The sequence below is a fragment of the Chroicocephalus ridibundus genome, chromosome 1 (genome assembly GCF_963924245.1).
Source record: "Chroicocephalus ridibundus chromosome 1, bChrRid1.1, whole genome shotgun sequence".
NCBI lineage: Eukaryota > Metazoa > Chordata > Aves > Charadriiformes > Laridae > Chroicocephalus > Chroicocephalus ridibundus.
In genome coordinates, this window is record NC_086284.1 from 35,843,241 (window position 1) to 35,867,039 (window position 23,799).

Sequence of the window (23,799 nt, forward strand, 5' to 3'; positions counted from 1 at the left end):
CCAAGTACCTTAGGGCTGAACAAGTCACCCACGCGCACCTGCACAGCGTTAATGACCTCCTCGAGCACTTGGTCGGTTGTTGGCCGCTAGTTCCAAAGACCCCTCGTGCTGCTGCTGGCCAGTCAAAAAAATAATGCAGCCCCCCTTCGCCCACGGTCCCTTGTAACCAAGGCACAAAGACTAACATGGACATATATCTGTGATCGTCCTCACCCCAGTGTTTTCTCCCTCTGCTGGGAGCTCTGGGAGCTCACAGCCTTTGGTCACACCTCGCACCCCTTCCCTCACTCAGCCTCCCATGCGCTGACGTGGGGAGATTCGCAAACAACAACAACAGCAAGGTGTTCCCCTTATGTAAAATTCATGGTCTGGTAGATACCTGGTGAAAGCAATGTGGTTTAGCTGGAGGCAGATGCTCCACCTTTGCTTGCAGCTAACTCACCTTTGTGAGCCAAAGTTACGGTGTTAGTTAAGGAGCAGGCACCACCCTCGGCTTTGTTAGGTTTTATTACTTCTCCCCGTCTCCGCGGGCTCCATTCTGTAAGCCATCGCGAGGTAACTTTTTCTCCTTTCATCTCAGAACAGGAGACTGTTTCCTTGAAACTTGCAACATCAGTTAATTGTTAACAGTTTAAAAAGGAAAAAAAAAATAATCATATTCATCCCTTAATATGTTCTTTCAGCTGATGCCTCCATGCCAAGGAGGCTGTGTAGCTACTGATAAGACCTAATTTGTGAAGGGCTTTTCAGTGGCCTGACAGGTTCATACGTGGCACTGTTTGTTCAGCAGGGAAGGACGAGCATTCGCTGAAACGCTTCTACAGCGGACGCTAAAAGCGTGCAAGGAGGCTGGGGCTGGTGATCCAAAGGGAGTGGGCTGGAGCGTCGAGCGGATTCCCAAAGCGGTCTGCTGTTTCGCAACCACGTTCCGACTGCGGCACTTGGTAGCTCATTTCGTCTTTTCTCTTTCAGAGCCTAATGAGCTGTGTGCGGGCCCTGCGTTCGGTGATATCCCATCTCAAGATGCTGCTAATACAGTAGTTAATTGTTCCTAGCTGAAGAAATCTAACAGGAGCAAAAGGAACTGGGGAAAAGCAATGGCTGCCGGTAAATATCTTGGGCCTGCAAAGGTCATAAAAAAATAGCAGGAAAGAGCTGATTTCAGCTGTCACCGGGAAGGGGCGAAACACAAATGTGTGATCACACCCTGTGTTTGGAGGTTCAGTGTCAGAAAGGTACCATCCCTTAGCTATCTGATCCACTCTTCCTTCCCCAACCCAGGAAAATCCGTACCTGGGCTCAGCTTGTTTTGACTATGTCGATGATAGTTGTCTTTTGTATTTGGAATAAAACTTTATATTTCTCATAGTGAATTTATTTGGTTTGACCTCTTTTTAGTTAGGGGCAGATGTATTCTTAAATCTTTTAAATAAAAAAAAATTGCACACAGGTCTTTCGTTGGAGGGTGTTCGGTTCTCACAGCTTTCTGACAAGTTGCCGGATATTATATATAATTAAATTATACCAGAGGGTGGCAGGAGGATTCATTCAGGTTGGGAGGGGCCTCAGGAGGTCTCCAGTCCAACCTCCTGCTAAAAGCAAGGCCAGCCATAGGGTCAGACCAGTTGCTCGGGGCTTTATCAAGTTGAGTCTTGAAGCCTGTTCCACTGCTTCACTGTCCTCGTGGTGAAAACATTTTCTATATAACCAGCCTGAACCACTCTTGTTTCATTTGATGTCTGTTGAATATTTGCAGCGTCTTCACGTTTTCCTATGCAATACCAAGCACTACTGTCAATGGTCTAAAAGGTGACGCATAATTAAGAAACAAAAAACCCACAACCAAATAAGCACTGGTTGCGATATCTCATTTTCGCTGCAGGTTTGGGTTAAAAATCCTGGTGCGTTTTCTTCTTTTTTGCTTACAGTGCGTTTCTTTTCTTGCAGCAGCTGATGGTTTGGGAAGTATAGCTATAGATACTACACAACTTAACATGTCAGTCACTGATCCGACGGCTTGGGCCACAGCTATGAATAACCTTGGGATGGTTCCAGTAGGACTAGCTGGACAACAGCTTGTGACAGGTAAGATTTTTCTGTTTTAAAGCGATCTCTTGATCTCTTTAAGATGAATTCTTCGGGTCCTTTTAAAAATATCTGCAATGATTTCCAAGTATATTATATTTTTATATTCTGAAAACATCACCTATGATTAATATTGCATACTGTGTATTAGTCTCTTCTTGTAGTAGGCATATAATCCATATTATATTTTAACCTTGTGGAAAAGCCAAAACTCTTTTGGGAAATTAAACAACAGAAACCTCGATCCTTATGCTGGGTCAAGACCAGAGGCAGGTCACATAAGAGAAACGTTTGTTTCTGTTTCTCTGTTCAAGCAGGATGTCTTGAGGTTCTGCCAAGGAATACCCTGGCCTGGGAACTCTTGACCGGAGAAAGAATTTGAAGTTATGTTTAATTGGGCAGAAAATTATGAAGCCCATTCACTTAATATGCTTAGTTGATATTAGCGAAGTGAAGCTTTCCTATCAGGTGTGTGCTTATTTACTTTCTGCCTGATTCCATAAATTGAATTTCAAGAGGTTGTTCCCATTTGATTCTGTTCATTCACCTCCCAAACACAGTTTGGGAGAGCTTTGCAGGGGATCGCTTATTCTAACAGTAATAAAAATAGTATTTTAAAACTAGCAGTGTTTCACAGACAAACCTGAACGTATCGGACTTCATTGTCAACAGTAGAGGCCTGATTAGTTGGGATTAAGAAAACTTCATTGCTTCTGTGAGGTAGAGAAAAATTATTTTTATATGGGTGGGTGCCCTTTAGACACAAGCCGCATGCAAGGCGTATGACAGATCCCCTCTGGAAGCTGCATTGCCACTTCAGCTTAAGAGCTGTGCAACATCTGGATGAGAGCAGCATCCTGCCACGTCCGCGCCCATCCACGTAGACATGGATGCGCTGAGCCAGGTCATGATGTAAATCATTCTGCCTGCCTCACCAGGGATGTGTGACACTTAATTTTGGCCAAATATGTCCCCTTCTGAGACTGGGAACTGAGTGGAGCTGTGCCAGTTCACAGCTGACGGTCTGGCTCTGAACGACCTGTTTTACAGGCGGGTGAACTAAGCTGCAAGAAAGCTGATTTATAATGAATCAGTCTCAAGCAGAGATTTTAGCTGGTGGAGGCCGTGAACTGATTCTTGGTCTCTGGCTTTAACCCCATGCTCCCAATTAAAAGAAACAAGCAAAGCCATCCGCTCCTGGGGAGGCTGCTCTATTCAATGTTGTTATCAATGACTTGGATGCAGGAGTTGAGTCCACACTAAGTTTGCTGATGATGCTAAATTAGGAGGAGCCATTGATTCTCTTGAGGGCAGAGAGGCCTAATGCAGACATCTGGATAGATCAGAGCACTGGGCAATCACCAGCTGTATGATGTTTAACCAGGACAAATGCCGGATTCTGCAAATGGGACAGTGTAATCCTGGATGTACGTGTGGATTAGGGGACAAGAGGCTGGAGCGCAGCCCTGCAGAAAGGGATCTGGGGTTTTTGGTTGACGGGAAGCTCAATATGAGTCAACAGTGTGCCCTGGCGGACAAAAGGGCCAACCTGGGGTGCGTTAAGGACAGTGTAGTTAACCAGGCAAAAGGAGTGATTGTCCCACTTTGCTCAGCGTTGGTGCAGCCTCACATTGAGCGCAGTGTGCGGTAAGAAGGAACAAAAATATTAGAGTGTGTCCAAGGGGAGGCAACAAAGATGGTGAAAGGACTAGAGAGCAAGACTTAAGAGGAGCAACTGAGGATGCTAGGTTTGTTCAGATTAGAGACGAATGAATGAATGCTGAATGTAGACGTTGCTGTCTACAGCTTCCTCATGAGGGTGAGTGGAGACGGCGGTGCTGATCTCTTCTCTCTGGTGTCCGGTGATAGGACGCGAGGGAATGGCTTAAAGCTGTATCAGGGGACGTTCAGATTGGTTATTAGGGAAAAGTTCTTCACTTGTGGGAGTGGTCAAGCGCTGGAACAAGCTCCTCAGGGAAGTGGTCATGGCCCAAAGCCTGTTGGTGTTCAAGAGACGTTTGGACAATGCTCTTCAATATATGGTTTAACTTGTCCTGTGTGGAGTCAGGAGTTGGACTCAGTGATGACCGTGGGTCCCTTCCAACTCAGGACATTTTATGATTCTACATGCTAGTGGGGAGCCAGCTTTTTCCATTTTCTGGTGGGGCTTTGCCTGCAGGTGCCGCGCTCAACTTGAATGTGATTATCTCCAAACCTGAAAATAGCCACATATCAAAATCCTCTTCTGCTGCCTTCATTTATAAGCATCTCGGATGCATATCCCGTGGAGGTTTGCCCACCTTTTTGTCTTCCCCTCTTCTGCTGTCTCTCCAGTTTCGGTGTAAACTGTGTCCTCAGGTGTGCTATGTGGTCCCTACATGGCGGCCTCATCTCATGTGCAATGCTTTTCCCCACAAGGGAGGATCTCCAGGACTTTATTTCATTGCCAGCTCCCTACTATAATTTCCATAATTATGTGTATCACGTATTGTAGGAGTGTTGTACAGGTCAGCTGGTATTTGTTCAGCATTTTCAATGTATGAAAGGTGCCACAAGTAATAAATATTAATTACTGAAGTGCTGCCTGATTTCTCTACGGGTGCAGAATAACTTCTTTTCTTTCCTTTTGCTTTCCTTTGTTTGAGACTGTCTTGCATTTTCAAGGTAAATGGGTGCTTTGACACCTCATTATATTTCCTTAAGATTCGTAAGTTTTTGACACATTTTCTTCACAGCAAATCCATAATGGCAAAACCACAATTTACCATGAAAAGACTTATAGACTTATTTGCTATAATACATTTACAATATCTGCATTCAGTGAGAGTTTGCATCGCCGTGTTCAACCAAATATCTAACTAGACCTTAGCCCTTTCTGACTTTTTTCATTTTTTTTTTGCTATTAATCCTAGTAATGAACTTATCTTTGTCAGCAGTCACATATTGCCTTTGCTACTGTCATCTGTGACATTTCTCGGAGACGAAAATGACACGCTCATGTCCCAGCGCTAAGTTTTTGTCTGCCTTTAAAAATTTATCCTGCTCTTTTTTTTCCTGCCTTGATGACAGCTAGGAGAGCAGTAAGTAGTTTAGATTAATCTTGGAGAGAGAGTGATCTTTCCTGGATATCTTTACATAACCTGCCATAGTTTGAAATTCGGTGTATGGTACTCATCTGTATCCTGACATATCTCTTAGTTCCCTGATCTTCCAGTTTTCAAAGGACTTATCCATTCACAGCCTTTCCTTCCCCAAGGCAATCGGTTCCTAATTCCTAAATTGCCAGGTGGGTTTTTTTTTTTCCCCTTAGGCACGGAGCCCGTATGATCTACTAAGTCTTCTTAAAGGTTTTTGATGGCTTTTTTTTTCGCAACTGTTGTTAACTTGGCTGCTGTGTAACATGCTGGGATGCCTGCCTTGTAACAGAGTTATGGTCCCCACTTTGCAATCTGTGAAGCTCTTGCCTAGCCGGAGAGTTTGTTAAAATCACAACTAAAGCTTCCGCAACATCTGGCCAATACTATTCTCACCGCCTGGGATGCAGGCTGTCTGGTCTTGGTAACTAATCAATTTTAAGGACCGCTAACCTTTTAATACCAGTTTAGATGATATCTGCACTCTATTTAATTCCTTATCTCCCAGTGCTGTAAAATTGGATTTTTGATCTGGGCAAATGTCAGAGCTTTTCATTTGTAAAGATGGATTCTTGTTAATAGTTGTATAATATCTCTTCTGGTTCTACATATATTTTGCTTACACTTACTGTTAATCAGAAAGCTTACCTTTTTCCATAATATTTGTCTACTGCATTACATACACTGTAATCTATGCATTTATACATTATATATACATAATTCATACAATAAACTGTAGTTTAATAATGCATTAGTTAAAGTGTTAAAGATTGATGTGGAATAGTTATGGCTGAAAAGCACTTTCATTCTAAACCTCCCCTTTCAGCAGGTTATGATTTTTTCCAAAAAATTGCCTTTTTGGGCTGAAATTTCTCACGGAATTTCTCACGGTTGGTCTCAGCCCAGAGGAAAAAAAAAAATTCTGGAAAGGTTGGAGAAAAATCTGCTAAACTGCTTTTGAATTATCCAGGCCTTGAAATTGATGTTTCTACGCTTTGAGACTTTGAGGAAAACGGTCAGGTGAGAGGGGAAGGATAGTTTGTACTTCACCTTTTTGAGATCTGACTCCTCTTTGTGCACTCGGCAACTGTGATTCAAGCACACCTTTCAAGTACATTCAAGCCTGCTGTTTTGTTACATTTTAGGCCTAGCAGAAAAACTCTGTGACCTCAGGCCAGCTGAGAATGTTTTCTTTTGCTTTTGCAGTGGTACTTTTTAAAGACAATTCTGGCATTGCTGAATGTAGTGTTCTTGTGCTTGCATTTGTTTCAGCAAATGGCATGAGGTCACCTGTTTTCTAAAGGAAGACATCCTGCCAGGAAAATTATTTACTTCTCCGGTTCGGTTGAGTTGTTCTTTCACTAATGAACCCTTGCCTTGAAAAACATGAAGCCATTTTGAGATGCCTTCCTCCAGAATGACTTAGATGACCTAAACATTTGTTAGTCAAAAATGGTATATGTCAAAAAGTTCCCCAGTACAAATGAACGTGAAGAGTGGTACATAAGCGGTAATTCCTTTAGACTTAGTTAAGCTTGTGCCCTGTGCCACATATCTGTGCTCTTACAGAGAAAAATAACAAACCACAAGAGCAGACATCCAAGATGAAAGTTATAGATCTGCCTAAAAGTCAAGGGTATGCCTGAAAACTGATGCCTTCTACTTATTTACAGGATAATTATTAAGGCACACTTTTCCATGTGTGTCTGGCCAACATGCCACAGCTTCATGATACTAAAATTTTCAGTGGTCTCCAGTCTTATTTTTGTTGAAGTTAGACTTTGACCACTTGTACAAAATCCTAGTGAAATCAAGAGACTAGAAAGCTTTGAAGCCTAACATATTGCTTACCAAAAGGTATAGAAAAAACATACACCGTTTTTGTGGCCTCAGGCGTGTATTTTTTAGACACTGGAGGTTATGAAATATTAGACACTTAACATCAACCTTTCTGTTTTTCCATTTGTCTTTGCTTTCCCCACACACTTGTCTTTTGACCTGATTTCAGTGGAACATAGGAGCTGTCAGTTCCAATCAGGTCACCTCGCTCAGGATTGTGCTTTTGACAGTGCTGAGTATCAGATACTTCACAGGGAGAGATGTACAAGGCAAATCAGCGCTGAAGTGCTTCTCCCTCTGGTGGGCCGTCCTCTTGGTCGTTAATATATGGAACAGGGTTCCCCAAACGAGATGTTACATTTTCAAATCAAGTCACAACTCAGCAAAACTTCACTTTTGGAAGCAGCACCTCTGACAATAAGTGATTGCAATCCCAAAACTGCAACCCCAGACTTACTTTTTGACAACAGAAAAATTTGTGAAGTTTCGATCTAGAGCCTCCTAATTCCTAAGACACGAAGTTAAATTTCCCTCCCTGAATTTTATTAGCTCAAGACCTCCAAGTCTTTGGAGAAGTAATATTCAGACTCTCTCTTTCTTCAGAATGAAGATTGTAACTCAAGGCAATCACTATATTCAGATTCCAGTTAGTTTCAAGCATTTTTCCACGTCATCGGCATGTCGGAGGAGGACTAGCATGGTGGCTTTTCCTTCTCCTACTCACTCCAGTATCTCAAGAGGTCACTGATTCCTACGCAGAGGAGAAGACGTAGGGATTATTTGAGAAAAATCAAGGGTGGGCTGAGACTTAAGAATTCCCTCACCAGTCTGCCTTGGCTATGGAAAAGTCCTTTAAGCTTCAGTGTCTTTCTACCATAAAATAGATGAGGCATGCTTTATGAATTATTGTCGACTGCAGATCGTCATATGCTGACTAAATTGTAAACATATCCCTCTTTGTTCTGGTTGTGTACTATTTCTGTAACGTTAATGAAGAAAAATCAAATAAAGTAGGAAATCAAGGTATATTTGATTATACTCAGCAGTTCCCCAAAGAGAGACTGGACATTGAGCTGTGCCGAAGACTTTAAGAAGTCATCTGGCCAGAAGACTCCACTAGCTCTCGTGTGTATAGTTCTTCTTCTGTGGCCTCTCCATTACTGGAGGCTTGGAGCCCCTGATAACCATCTGGCAGTCTCATTTCGTTTTACCCATGCTATCCCATTACCTATTAAAGCTGCCTTTTTCTACACTTCATTGCTTAGCCACTGAACCAATGTGCCAACGAGGACATAACTTGGATCGTCCAAGACATGCCTAACAAAACACAGCTTCCTTTTCTGTAATTAATACCGAGCTCCTGTTAATTGATGCAGGGTCTATCCACAAAAGTTTTAAAGTGAGCCACCTGTATTATGACCTGAAGATAGTAATTTTTTTTTTCTTTTTAGGAAAAAAAATGCTTGAGCATCTATAATTTGTGACTAAAGCTTAGCACGCTGCTGATGTAAGCTCTAGAATAGCACAGGCAGCTGGCAAAGGTGGGGGACACTCGTGTTCCCCCACCCCTGTAAGCTGCAGACCACAACCAGGGGATGGAAGAGTTCAGCAGCCCGGTGGCACAGTAGCGTACAGCATGTTTACCCTTGTTCTGAACGCTGGACTGGCTTGACATCTGGCAGTAAAAGAAGGTATAAAAAGTCTTAATGAAATCTGCAGAGTTTTCCCTAGGTTTTGCAAACCCCTGGAGGTTACAAGGTATCTGCGGAAGGCATCTTTACGGCTATTGTGGCTTCCCAACCTGCTTTATGCATTGGGTTTCGTTAACAAGCCAGCCTATGGAGCACGAGAAATGTAGCAAGGCATATTCTGAAGAAAATCATATGATTTTCCTAATTTTATTCTAGTTCCCTCATACTTTTATTTATATAGTCGTCACTAAGGAAACATTGCATTTTAGTCAAGAGGAAAAGATTTACCATTTAAATGATGTGAGTGACCAATCAGAATAATTAAAGAGGTGTAAAACGTACTCTAAAGGATTAGAGGCAAGCTTGTACCCAGATAAAACTATGTATTTTTAGTATCGATACACAGGAGAGCCGCAAGAGTGAAAGAGAATAGGTACTGTGGGAACCGCTGGGAACATCTCTAAAGAAGTATTATATATTAGTGTAACAAGTAGGTTTTCTTCATTGACCTGAAAAGCGCCTGCAGAGTTAATCACACTTTCTATCATCTGAGTGTTACTCAAGGAGACTTCACACCAGGGGACATTAAAGTGCTGGGAAGAAACACAGTCAGGTTACAACAGAGAAAGGAGAGAGAGATTCAACGGCCAAAGGAAACGTGGCAGAAACTCTAAGTGCCTTTGATACACTATTCAGGGTTAAGTGTACCTCTTAGGTCATTCAAGTGCCTCCTCTATATTAGACCTTAATTGAGGCCAAGGATGAAGATAATGACTAAAATCTGCTCAGTGCGTAAAGATAAATAGTGCTTTTTAGCATGGTATGAGGGGCTGGATGTCCCAAATAAACAAGACTCAGAGGTGAGCAGAGGCACATAAAGGGGATTATTAAATGCAAAGCTTGTGTTGTATGTGAGGTAAGGGTTTTTTCCTGGAATACGGTATCTCTCTCTCTCTGTTGTTATACTTTTGTCCGGGCCAGTTAACAGTTTAGGAAAACAGACTGATTACTATTTGGCATAACTCTTCTTAATTGTCTCAAAATACCAGAATAAATTTATGATGCAAGCCATATTGTTTGGGTGTTTTGGCACTTCTTTTTTTTTTTTTAATTATTTAATTCCTGGCTGTTGGTAATTATACCACCAAAAATCTGTTTGACATGTTTCTAATTGAAGTTACAGTAAAGTAACATAAGGAAATATTTTATTTTCGCAAAAGTTGTCCCCATCTTTTATCTCACTTTGGAAAGCCTCCATTCCCACTATTTTCCATGTGCTTATTTATTCCAGACAAGAAAGCCCGTGAGTAATTACGAGCACCCCATTGCATTAAGTAAGCCAAGACGCTATTGGGAACCATTTGCTACCGACTGTTCACTTCTGCTGGAGCACAGCTTGTTTGCAGCACTTTCCCTTCAAACATCACTCCCCATCCAAGGATCCCAGGTCCCTTGGCTGACATGGGGAATCCAGTGTAACCCCTGTGTACAGTTTGCTCATGGAAAAACTGAGTTACTGTGCACAGAAATCAACAGAAAGAGCAAACTGACCATTTTAACTAATCAAAGGCAAGGTATGAATGCAAGGTTATGTATTTACGTGGGGAAAAAAAAGGCTTGTTAATGGCAGACTGTTTGAGCACGGTCGCGGTTTCTGGGTGGCAAAGGTGAAGGTGATGCTACCTGAAGCCCCAAAGCCAAAGCTGTTAAGAGGTTGTGTGGGCGGCCTGCAGGAGATGGGCGCAGCCGTCCCAAGAGGACTCGTTAACTCGGTCCCTGCAGAGTGCTCTCAGGAGAGCGCAGTGATCGGGATGGCACAGATGGCACCGCCTGGGGGAGTCACCAAGCAAGGCTTCCTTGGGAGGGGGAGACTTGGATATGAATGAATCCCCAGGCAGCCACCCCAAATCAAGGGCTATAAAACCTTTTGTTCTTCCCTAGTCAGGCGCTCTCTCTGCCTGCGTGGGCTAGGTTGGTGCTTGGAGCTTGGCTGCTGGAGAGCAAGCAAGAGAAGCTTGCTTTCTACATTTCACCTTGGGATGAAGGGCATAGGCGTGGTTTTGTTTCCTTTCTGCCACCTGTCCTTCAAATGCCCTTTGCTTATTGCATCTCACAAAGTGCATAAAGACGCACATCCAGTTCGCTGCAGGAGCCTGTCTGCGTAATACCACCAGAGGCGATCAGTGTGGAAAAATGTCTTTTGGTGGTCCACACTGAAGAATAAAGTTGGGCTTCAGCGAGCCTAATTCCCGGGCATGCGAGGGAGCTTGTAACATAATATTTTGCTAATGTTGACTTCATTCAGATAAACAGTGGATTTACTGCACCTTCCCGTGCTCCAGTGGTGACAAATGATGTGCGTGACATCACCAGCTCTGAGTAATGTCTCTGTAATGGGAAGCAGCTGGTCACTGGAGTAGTTCTGTTAGTGGACGCGGAGGTGAGAGATAATTAAACTTAATGCATACAATATGCTTTAATAGTGTGCAGGATGTATTTAGGTTGTGTTCTGCCCAAATATTAAAGATATTCTGTTACTGTGGCTTCAGAAATTTAATAGGTCTGTTCATGTAGCAAGGACAACTTCATTTGCCTTTCCTGTATGTGCACATTTCTTATTCAGTTGGTTTTTTTCTTAAAAAACAGTTCTCTTGACCCTAGCTGATTTTCCTCTATAAATAATCTCCTCCTCCTGACCACAATGCCTACATTATTTAGTAATTATTTGTTATTTGTGTTCAGAAAAGGCTTAGAGATAGAGAGCTCCAGTAAGTTAAAACGCTGTCTGAACACTTAAGAGTCAATCCCGGCCCAAATTGCACATGGTCTGTTTTCTTTCACTTAGATAAACCAGGTAGGTAAGGGACCGCATGGAAACAATGGGATAATACTGATTGGCATGAAAAGCAGCAGTGATTACGGAGCTGCCTGCCTATTACGTAGCTTTTTTTATAGGTATCTTGGCACAGCAGTAATATGGTGGTAAGCGAAAAAGCGGTTTAACTCTTTTTATCTGATATTCTGAGTCAGGCACGGAGAAACAGGCAAACTCTATTGTGCCCATTAGAAACAAGGAGGCAATTCCTACCTGCTCTGCCTCTTTGACTGTGCTGCTGTGATTTTTAGAGAAGGATTGGGCAGAGGGGACATGCAAGAGCTTTGCTGGCACTTACAGGAGACAGCACCATGGGAGAAGGTGCAGATGTGCTTATTTTCAACTTTTTTATAAAGAACTGGCAGCGCGAGGTGTGTTTCAGAAGAGAGGGGTCCAGACTGCAGTGGATGGAGAGGGCAAGCTATACGCTGCTCCAGCTCTTTTTGTTTTCTCTCAATACAATTGTATTTCAAATGGTTAATTTCACTAGAAATTAATGTGGAATATTATAACGAACTGCAGTGTTGAGGTTATTTTGAGCTGCATCTGTCAAATCTATTTAACCCTTCTGTTGGAAACGCTCTGTTTTGGGACTTGATCTATACTTGGACTTGCATGACTGAGCCCTTTCCAGGAATAATCATTGAAATCTTCTTTTCTGGGGCCTTTTGATAACAATTTTGGCACTTCAAGCATGCTTTGTAGAAGTATTTTTAAGACATTGCAGAGTGTCCTACAACTTTATCATCTGCTAGAATAGCCAGTACCATAAATAAATTAAACATTCCTTAAAAATAACAGTAAAACCTCCAAAATCAAGAGGACAGGAAAGAAAAAAGTGACCAGATTTTATTTTCTTTTAGTTCCCTGATATTTAGTGAGTTTATACCCAAACACAGTGCTGCTATCCTTTAATGTAATAAACGTTGTACCATCCTTTTTTTTTCTTTGCTGCGGTTTTAATACTTTTGTTACCCTCTAGAGACTTAGAGAAGGATCATGGGTTGTGAGAGGAGAGAGCTCGGATGCTGCACCTGGATTTCAGGGCTGCGTGCAAGCAGCGGGGAATGGGAATCTGCAGCTGAGCAGCTCCAAGAGTAGCTGGTTTAATAAATTGCTTATTATAAATATTGCAGGGTCCCTTTATGTTATTAGCCAGAATTCAGTCTATGAAAATTCAGTATACGAAAAAAATCTCCAGTACAAGTTCATTCTTGCTATTCACCAGCCTGTGTAAAGTGAAATATGTCTTCCAGTTCTGTCTACATATGTTGCCTTTTAACTTTGTGTCCTTTTGTTCTGGTCTGTCTAATTACCTCAAGTAGGAAATCAAGCTTGATTTTATAATAAACCATAGCCGGTTCAGGCTTGTCATGACTGATTTATCGACTCCCAAGACTAAGGACTTTCAGCCTCAAGACTAAGATCATTTCTGGCTGAAATTCAAGGTGTTAATTCTGAGCTTTAAAATCTAAATATGGTTTGGAACATCTGTCCTATGTTTTCGCTTCAGAAAGAGCAAACAGCCCGCATTTCTGTTGGTTTTCATCGTTGTTGCTGTCCGAGTGGAATTTAAGCTGGAATTAGGATAAAACAAACCCAAACCATCCCATTCTGCAGAAACAATCTTGCATGTAATCATTATGACAAAGATTGTCCTCTTGAAGGCAAGGGGGCTAGTATATATGAATAAAAGTTTCAAGTAGTGGGCCTCAAGAGGGAACATACGTCTCCGTGAAGGATCCCAGCTTATATTTCCCCGTAAAAAGCTGCTTCAGCACGGCCTGATGGGGTGGCGTGTGCCTCTGCACACGTGCACACCTTAGAAATGTAAAAGTGCTAAGAAAACAAAACAATGATCGCTAATGACTCATCTACACCATTTGGTGTCCCTTAGGGACTGCCGCTCTTCCAGGGTTTTACCTCAGCAGTTGAGCTCATCGGGGACGCGAGAGCTAACCATCCTTCCAGCTATCCGTCCAGGGATTTGAGGCACCGGCTTCTCAGAGGAGGGCTTTTTTACTTCAGCTCCTTTAACAGACAGTTGTGTTCCCACCTCCCTGCCGCCTCTTTCCCCTGATCTCTAGTTTTCCATCAACAAAGCGTCCGTGTAGATTTGCGTGCAGTCTCTGTAATGCAACAGATATCTCCTAAAGGGCATTAAGGTCTTTCAGCTACATCAAGTAGTAACAGAGGGATCCCGTTATTCAAAGGACTGTGTAACAGAAACATTATCACGCATCTGCATATTCTAGCCACCATCACTGTACTGTAATTCTCCCCTCTTATTGCTAACAAGCATCAGGTTGTGGATCTCGTGATATTTTCTCAGCCTTTTCTTGTTAGAATTCAAAGCCGGTTTGGGTTTTCACGTGTTTCCTAGGTTGTTTGCCTTACCCTAGCTCAATTATTTCACATTTTCTGATGCAGAATGGCGTCTGGCCTCAGTGGGCCACGTTGCATGAGAACCACATCTCACTAGACTTGATTGCGTGACCTGCTATTTGTTGTGCTTCCAAGATTTGTTTCATCTGCAGCCTTGAGATACTGTATTTGATGCCTCATCCACATATGTATATAGTAGGCATGAACTAAAGAAGTCCTCCAGAGGACTTTTTTTATTGCTCACCACGCTTTTATGATCAAAAGATGACAACCTGTCATAGTTTTCTTTTACGGTTGTGTTATAGATTGAAAACATCAGGGAAGTCCATGTTGCTTGATGGCTGCATATAAATAGAGTTTACAAGTTCGCAAGTACTGCCCGCTCTGCAAACTCATTTGGGGATTTAAAGGGTAACAAACCTGTTTTCGCTCTGGCATCAGTAAAATCCAGTAGTAAAATGTTGCTGGCCAAATATTGTGGTTGGAGCCTTGATTGTTCCCCCTGGAGTTCTGGAGATGAACATAAGAGGAGAGAGTGATCCCGGGGTTAGGCGGGGAGAGCCGCTCCATCAATAACACAGACCAGAATAGGACCCAGTTTCCCTCTTCCATTCGTACAAGCCTGCAGAGCCAGCAGGAATGCAAGGTAGTACTTTATTTTTTTTTTTCCCTTGCGTTAGTAAAATAAAGAAAAATGAATCTGACCGTAAAAGACCAGGCTTCATCTGTCTTTTAGATTAGAAAACCCAGCAAACAAACAAACAAACGAAAAAGAGCCTTTTCCATGACATATAATTAACCCCCTCATCTAATGGCCAGGCCCACTCCCAGCCTGTGCTGCCCTGACCTCAGGGACTGCGTGCCGATCACAAATCAAGCTTTGCGGGTCCAAAGGGGAGGAGGAGAAGCAGGGTCACGGCCGCCTCCTCCAGTATGTGTTTGCTCACAGAGCAAGGAAGCGAGTGCTGCGCGTTTCTCGGAGCAGGCTGTAGACCTGCACGCCGTCTGCGCAGAGGCGAGATTTGCGGGTAACAGTTATATCGCGTCTCGGACCAACTCATGTGGCTGGAAAAAAATGCGCCATCCTTCCGAGGGTCTGAGGCAACCAGGGGACTAAAACTTTAATTATAGCAGACGGTAAAAAAGGTGAATTCACTGGAAGGAGTAGTTTTGCAGCACGTTATAATTTTCCTCCCTTTATTAATCTTTTCATCTGTCACAGGCCTGCCTATGTATTCCTTTACACAATAACCACCATGTCACCACTTCCTTTTTAATATTCCCTTCTCTTTTACAGGTGCCAACCAGCTGTTTTGTCTACCTGACTTAACATATCTAATTAAACTCCAAGAAAGTGCTTGTACTTAGCTTGGAGACTGCTGCTGTCTCAGACCTCAACACGGGCTTCTCTTTTTTTTTTTTTTTTTTTTTTTTCTGACTATACTGGCACGTAAACCTTGTCTTGCTTATGACTTTAGGCCGTTACAGCTACAGCAATACTATTACAAATGTGTGACATTATTCTTAAAGTAGCCCTCCAAATCCAGACCCGCAGGATAAATGGCCAGTTTATGGCTGTAAGGAAGAGATCTCTTGTGTAAGAGGGGTAGTCTTCTTCTGAGGGCGAAACAATAATTTGAGCTAGTTTTTATACACAGAAGACTTTTTTATTTCTTTATTCTTGTTCTGTGCCTCTTAGTCATTAATCTCTCCTATGGAAACTTGTCAAACACTTTTGGAAGTTGAAACACACACGCCGCATCCATACTTATTTTTCTTATCGTTTTTAACCACAATGTCTTAAAAAAAAGCTCCAGCTTCTCTTCCTGTGCTCCCTATCTCCTAAATCCCTTTTGCTTTGTTCAAAATGGAATGTCGTTCCATTTTAGTCTGACACGTTTTGCATCGCATCCCTTTGGCAACAGTTTTCTAGCTTTTGTGAAGTTTTCATGTGATGATACTCTTCAATGTTTTAAGTGTGTGTGAGCAGCCCGTCCTTGTCAGTAATTGTCTTGGCTGTTGCTTGCACGCAGAGCCACTCAAAAACATAACAGGTTTTTTTCTAATGTGACTTAACCAAAACAAGACTGTTCCGAGTCGCTTCTCTGGTTCACAGGAAGTTTTCCACCGAGGCTGAGTTTGAAATTTAATTCTGTTTTGTCGTTGTTGATTTCATGAGGTACTCCAGTGATTTCCCAGTAGTTTCTTTCTAGCAAGGAGGTATGTATGAGGTTCTGCCTGCCTGTTACTGGGGGTGGAACAGGAGTGCCAAAGAAGGGAGTGCAATGACAGTAGGTTTCTGTCATAGCTTCTGGGGAGAGACAGGAATCTCTTCCGGGGGATGCAGGGATTACTGTGGGTGGGCTGAAGGACTCTACGCAATCTTCCACCTTTTCCACGGACCATGTGAGGAGGTGAAAAGGCTCCTGTCTGCGCTGCCGTGGTTAGATGTTTTGGTGGGAGTGATACGAATCTCTCTGAAGCTCTAGTGAGGTCCTGGATTGGCGTTATCTTCATTTCAGCTGAAAGCCAATTTCTACAGTAAAGCTGCTGCTTTGTTTCCCAGTGAACAAAGAAATTCCTCCCAAAAAAACCTCATCATTCCCCGATATTAGATTAGACCCAGGATGAAAGTAGACTTTTGCTTCAGAACTAGAATTGAATTACAGAAAGGGTTCCTGGGTTGTGTCATCTCAGAGTTGTCATGTTGTCGCAAAACAGGGGAAGAAAAAGAGAAAAATTCGATTTTCCTGGGCTCAGCCTTGCTTTGTAGATTTTAGATGATATCAGCCTTTGAATTAGGAGTGTTGCTGTGGCATTTAGGCCTTTGCAAGCTGTTGTACTCATGGGAAACTGCAGAAACTGTGCTGAGAAACAGATGGAGGTGGGCAGAGCAGGGGTGAGGTTCTTCTGTCCCAGAAGCTCCTGTTGGACCTGTGTGACAAAGCTGGAAGGAACAGGTACGGGGGTGTGGGAGATAGCTGGGCGACCGAATTCAGGCCACGGTGGTTGCTGAGAAGCTGTCGGGAAGATGCATGAGCTTACTTTGAAGGGCTGGCATGAGGGACAGCCTTGCACTTGCTGGTGCAGCTTGTAGGGAAAGCAACTTTCGGGTTCCGAACCCGATATTTTGTGCATTTTGTTAATTAAGAAGTTGCGAATGATTACACATTACACGTTAGCAGTGCTGTAAAATTAATGTTTTGTGTGCATGGATAAGCTGAACGTGACTTTAGACGTACACTCCGACGCCTTTTCTCCGCTAATTACATTTACAGTTTAGAGCTGTCTGTAAGTAGAAGAGCTCACTATGCTGATATTTGCTGACAGAAATACTTTTCAAATCACCTTGCCAGCCAGATGTTCATAAACAGGGATTTGACAGCTGGTCCATAAATCAAGTCAAGCATTTCGTCATTGTTCTCTTAGGTGGCTGTTGCATTTAAGCCTGTTTAGCTAAACACATACGCCCGCTTAAGATGAACTGTAAAAATGACATCTGGAGATCTTTTTGCCGAAAGAAAATGCCAAAGGGTCTTACACAAGGATCAAGTGCATTTTATAAACTGCGGCTGGATTTTTGGAATTCGAGCTGAATAAATGTGCGCTCAGCTTTTGAGAGGATCAAGGGCCAGTATTATTTAAATGTGCTTTTTACTTGCATGGCACTCTGCAGGGAATGTGCTCTCACCAAAGCATTCTTACATTTCTCATTCCATAATGAGTTTCTGTTTCCATCCTTGCCACCTGGGACCCTGGCACAGTCCCGCTAGTAGCAGTGGAGTCACACTGGTGGAACTGGATGCAAAGCTCAGTCCAAAATATTTATTTTAGAATATTTTGCTCTGCAGTAGACTGCGTTCAAAGGGGAGCGTCAAAGAAGGAGTTGCTGGGTGTTTTACATTTTAATCTTTGCTTGTATCAGTCATCTCTCTTTTATCCCTCTTTTTCCTTTTCAAGATAGATGAGATTTTTTTCTTTCTATCCTGAAGAGGTTTTTTTTTTTCTTTTTTCCCCCTACTCTTTTATTTTTAGAAAATCATGCTAATAAGCTGTGGTTTGCTCACCTTTCAATTCAGTGTTACTATGCATTTTAGCTTTGCTGAGTATCAGTTTGGTCGCTTTGCTTTTTCATATTCAGTTCACAACATGAAGGAGAATTCTGCTGAAATTTAAGAAGCCCTAGGGAAAAAGATTCAGACAAGTGCAGTCAGATTTATAAAGTGGCAGATAAAGTGGGAAAGGTTTTGCATTACTTCTGCCACGTTGGGTGTGTTTTTGACGGATGGGCTATATCTCATCGTGATGCAGAATGACGTCGATTCATGTTGTGAGGGGTACCATGACCATGGCTGTTCGTGATAACATAAAACCTATAACCTGGAAATGCTGGAAAAGTTGAGTACAAAAATAATACACGTGAATTCCCGGCCTAGGACCATAGTTACTTTGTGATTTAGTTCTCAGGAACACAACCTGCTTGATAATGTGAGACTAGCATTTAATCTGAGAAACCTGACTGTTTTGAGAATTATACAAGGCGGCATGGAGCTGTTTAATGCTTAAGTGACAACAAAACATAAAGATACTGGCCATAATTCTATCTGAAGTAGTATACTTTCCTGTGAAGCTCGAATGAGTACGTTTCTTGATTTAAATATCTGGAACTACAGTACATGGTGTGAAACATAAATCCTCTCAGTGCTGGAACCCAGAGACCAAAGGAGCCAGTCAGAAACCTCTTCGAACTGCAAATTTATCGTTTGAGTTTAAAGTACATAAGCTAGACTTAGAAAGGACCTTTCCTAACCTGGTCCTTCTGTCCCGTTTCAGCAGTGCAAAGAAGCTATAAAGCTGCCTAAAATGTAAAAGGCTGAAAATTCACTGGCATGGCAAAGGTGGTGGAGAGCCGGCATTAGGCAGACCAGGGCGGCAGGGCATGTGGCCCATTAGTGGCCTTCGTTAAGTACCGCAGCCCCGCAACACTCTAAACCGTCCTGAGGCCACTCCAGCACGCATGGAAGGAGAAAGCAGTCACTGGCAGTCCCAGGTGCAAAAAGCCTCTTCTCTAAGCTCCCCTGAATACAGCTGTAGTCCAGCCGAGAACACGACCTGCAGAGCTAAACAGTTCAGCTGCTGTGAAAAACAAAAATAAAAGACCCAAATCTACTGACTCTAGTGAATTCAGCCACATCCAGATATTACGCCACCAAGCTGATGGCACCACCAGTCGCCGTCCTTCCTCTCCTCTCCCGCCAGCAGCCCCTCAAGTGCCCTTTCCTGTGCCCATCGTGGAGCAACACGGTGAGCTGAGCTGCTCCTGATGGAGAGGAGGGCAAGGGAGGGTAGGTGACATGGTCATCTCTGACCTGCTCTCTCTTTGGCCCTGGGGTGGCTGCAAGCAGCTGCCATCAGCTGCCTGGTCCTCGCTTACCGCTTGAAAAGGTATTTTCTGCCTCCCTGTGAAACTGGTGTAGGGTGATGAGCTAGCAGCTGGTTCAGAGCGGACTAGATACATCCTGGTCATGACGTATCCCGCTGCAGATGGTAGTCTGAAAAGTTTGTTTCCCTTCAAAAGTCCTGCGGAGTGGAGATGCTTCAACTGAATTGGACAGCGAGCCAACAAAAAAGCCAAAATTTCAGAACTTCGCAAACCTCTCCTACGATCGGCATGAAAGAGATTTTTTCCCTACAAATGAGGAGAGGGACAAGAATAGCAAAACTTGGAAAAATCTGCTTGCTGGCTCTGTTGCTCTCTGTGTTCAGTTGCTGGAAAAATCACAGGCAGAACATATGGGGCAAGACCCAATTAGCTGCTCCAAACCTGACAGGCTTTTAGGAGAATCAAGCTGCTCAGACAATGTTCTGATTTAACCACTCTGATCTCAGCAAGTGTCACAAGGTTAGATTCATCCTCGCTGGCTAAACTGGAAACTTTGCAGACTGAAGGCAAAAAAGAGCACAGAAGTAGAAGGCAGCTTTAGGTTTCAAGTTTTAAAAAGCTGGAACAAATAATTTCAGAAGTTGACAATAGCTGAGCTCTTTTTGCTTTAACTCCTTCCTTGGTTGCAGAGCAGAGGCGCAAATGTAATCTGGCGCATTCGTGGAAGATGTAATCCTTTGTGATTTCAGCTATTAAAGCCAAAAATAGATCTATTTTTCAGAGCATGAGTGAATATAATTTTATTCAAAGGCATAATTTGCCTGAGTTTTCAGGTAGAGTTTAAAGAGAATGGCAAATATTACCGCTACAATGTGAAGACTTTTCGCCTCTGAAATATTACCTCCTCCCTCCAAAGTCTGGAGGGGCTACAACTGCCCGAGACAGAACACCAAATTCTTTAACGTGAAAGAAAAAAAAAAGAAAAGTTCTTTTCTCTGACTCCGTTTGTGCAGCAGTTGAATTTGTTCGGACTAAAATTGTCCAGAGTATTTCAGCCTCAGGCAGATATTCGATGTGTAAAATTTCAGTCCAAACTGTTAATGATTGGCAAAGCTAAAAGCAACCGACGACAGGGTGTTGTAATGGGAAGTGTCAGATGATTTTAATAATAGATGAGCTTAGCGGCCCTGCCTCCTGTTTTATCATTTCGAACGCTTTTGTTGTCTAAGGTCTATGACGTATTTCTGTGTGTGGTTTTGCCTTTATTTCTTTATTTATATTTTAATTCTGATAAGGTCTTCCTTCAGGTAAGTTTTACATAAGATGGAGTTCCATGGGAGTAATTGCTTGTTGCGATGAAGAAGTGTTTCCACTTACCTGTTCTTCATTTACAACCTCTTCATTTATTTCACTAAATGCTTCCCAGTTTTGTACCATAGAGCAGAGTCCACAGAACCCACCCACCTACCCTCTCTGTAAAATTCATGAGCTTTGTAATAACTGCCTCTTCTCCCCGGTGAGCAATCCAAGGCTTTTTCAGCGGCGGTTCCTCTGAGCAACTTTATAATGGTCCTGATGATACCCATTGTCCTATTTTTGCCGTGCTTTTATATTGCTTGGGGAGGATGGGGTGACTAATTCAGAATATGGTGAGCGTCTGGCTTTTCTAAGAGGCCTGCGGTACTTTTCCCCATGCTTTTTCCCTTGTCCCTTATCCAGGCTAACCTTTAATTGGCTTCCCTGGCCCCTTTGATGCAGCCCCACTCAGCCCATCTTCTGCAAAGAGCATCATTTGGGATTTGTTAGCACCGATATCATTGTGCCCAGCTGCCTTTCTTGTGTTTGGTTCCTCTGAAACACCTCTTGACATCTATTTTTTTTTTTCAGGCAAATAATCGCATGTCTTTTATGGGTTTTGCGATATCATTACTCACTCTCTTTTCAATACAATTATCCGCACGTTACCTCCGATCGCATCGCTCATCTGAGATGGAAAGCGCTTGTTTGTTCCTCCTCTCTTGGTTTTGCTGTCTCTTTGGCCAGCTTCTGGTCTGTATCAGTCACGACAAGACTTTGCCCCTCACTTTAAGCCTGCACAGCCTCTTGGGAAGGGCTTTATCACCGACTTTTTGCAGGCTTAAATAATTCCACACTATTTATTGAGCATTCCTCAGTTATGCTGAATTTGTTGTACATTGAATGCCCAATATGACTGCGCTTTTTTCCGCTATACATTTGCATGCTGCAAGTTTTGTATGTTATTTTTATATTGCCCTGCTACTAGAGATCGTAGCTTGACACCTTTAAAAAAAAAACGCTTAACAAAGCCGGTGAAGCAAGGTTGGGTTGGAGTTTCTTTTTCATATTGGAAAAAGATGCTAAAAATATATTAAGAACAATACTATCACGTATCCTTGAACTGTGAACCAGCACTCTGCCAGTTTTCATCCTGGAACGTATTTTTATGCTTGACATAGAAAGCTCTGGAAAAAAAAAGTTTTATTATAAAACTATTGACAGAACCCTAGCTGTGGAAATGTACATGGTGGGGCAAAAGAAGCATCTTAATGTGGATCACATTTTATGTCCCATAAATGTTGCAAAGAAATGCATTTTCCCTAAAAATGGGATAAAGAATCGTTATAATTTGAAACAAAGTCTGACTGACATCATTTGGTTTTATCTTTAATTTGAAAAAAAAAAAAGCAAGGATACTTCTTGAAATAATGAATTCCTCTTCTGTTCTTGGTGTTTATAAACCTGTGTCTTTCTTGAAAGCATTGTAAAAAAGTCACACGTAGAGTGTTCTGATAATAAATTGCAAATACCAAAAAAGGCTGATTTCATTTCTGAATGGTGGGGTTGGTTCTGTGTGTGAGTGTGTGTGAAATTGCTATGCCTTTAGCTCGCTGCTCTGAAATATTAGCAGATGAACCCTTGGTGTGGGCTGCCAGAAATTACAGATGAAATTTTCTAGCAGCAAGAATTTTAAGTTACAAGTTTTGCACGCAACCAGTAATACAATCTAAATTGCAATGTGTTACGCACAAGAGACAAAGCCCGGATTCCTCCTTAATCAGGATACAAGTTGCACTAATTTTGTGCACACAGTGTCTCACTCCGCTTCCTGAACTGTGCTGTTCATTTATAAAGACTCCTGATTTCTTTTCAAACAAGATCTTTTCCTGTTAAACTGGATAATAAAATATGACATTGTAAGAATGTTGTCAAGATTGCTACTTTCTAAGGAAAAATATAACCCCCCTTTTTCTTTTTTTTCAATGCTGAAAGGCAGCCAAGAGCAATGCCTGTATTTTAAGCTATTTTGGAGGTTCAGAGATGCAAGTGTTCTTGAAAAGATTCCTTCTTCCTCCTGTCTCCTCTTTTTAGTCCCCTTTTTTGGTGAAGAACGTGAGTAGAGGTTTATGTTTGTTAGGAAATAAAAGCTGTGTCATAATAAGCTCCTTGACAAGACACAAGAGCTTTACACAACTGTTCTGAGATTATTATTTATTTTTTTTTTCTAGTTGATTTGGAAGTTTCTGGTTTACCCACCTTGTTTTCACTTACTTCCCTGGAAGACTTCAGGCGATGCTGTGATTGGGCTAGCCAATGGCTGGCCAGGGAGCCCCAGCTGTTTGATATTTGGCACGGTGTTCTCCACATGCTCAGCGTTGGTTTATTATTAGTTGAAGCATGCATTTCCCCTCGCTGGGAGAGACGGGAGAGATGGAAGGAGTCACTGGGGGCCAAAAGCATTAACCCAGTTCTGTGCGCTGCCCTGCGCAGCTCCCGGAGTAACTTAAAAGAACCTCAGGACGATTTAACCCATCCCAGCTGGCTGCCCTTGGGCTATTTGCCAAAATCAAGGATTATTAGTCCGCACCGTTCCATTGATAATGGCTCCCGTACTGAGGCCCCGGGGAGGGAGGCCTGCAGAGCAGCTGGCTACTCTGGCATCTCTAGCTGCTGATGACCTTCCTTGTACTAAAGAGATGCCCAGATGGTGGAGAGAAGGGGTTTCTGCTCTGTAGGAGATGCAAAAGGAATGGAGATGAGCTGAAAAAGCTAGTCATAATGTTATAATTATTGTACTTGTGCTGGAAAACTTTATGGTTGTGACCCAGATGTCAAAGGATGCAGAATTGTCTGTCTAAGTCTGCTGAAAGGCTGAAATAACAGCTTTCAGCCATATGGACTACGCTTATTTACCTTAGCGTGACGCACACTCCCCTGACGCTGTTTTAATGTCAAGCCTCCTCTAAATTGGTCAATGGAATAATTACTGTACTCAAACAGCGTGTAGAAGAAGTGGAATTGTTTTATTATGAAGTTAGGGGTATCCCACTTGGGATTTCTCTCCCAGCCATGAAGAGTACTCCAGTCACCACCATTGCCAGCCGTTTG

At 42.6% G+C, this 23,799-nt stretch overlaps 1 protein-coding gene across 6 annotated transcripts in view; it reads left to right on the forward strand.

Annotated features, from left to right (window-relative positions):
• ENOX1 (ecto-NOX disulfide-thiol exchanger 1) overlaps nt 1-23,799 on the forward strand; it is a 379,879-nt gene that overhangs the window by 236,841 nt on the left and 119,239 nt on the right. For 3 of the 6 annotated variants that reach the window (XM_063334867.1, XM_063334886.1, XM_063334875.1), the window contains 2 exons: nt 973-1,107; nt 1,948-2,085. In XM_063334867.1, coding sequence (XP_063190937.1) covers nt 1,098-1,107; nt 1,948-2,085 — 148 coding nt within the window. In that variant the 5' untranslated portion in view covers nt 973-1,097. The remainder of the gene's footprint in view (nt 1-972; nt 1,108-1,947; nt 2,086-23,799) is intronic. The other 3 variants (XM_063334896.1, XM_063334903.1, XM_063334912.1) reach the window with 3 other exon arrangements.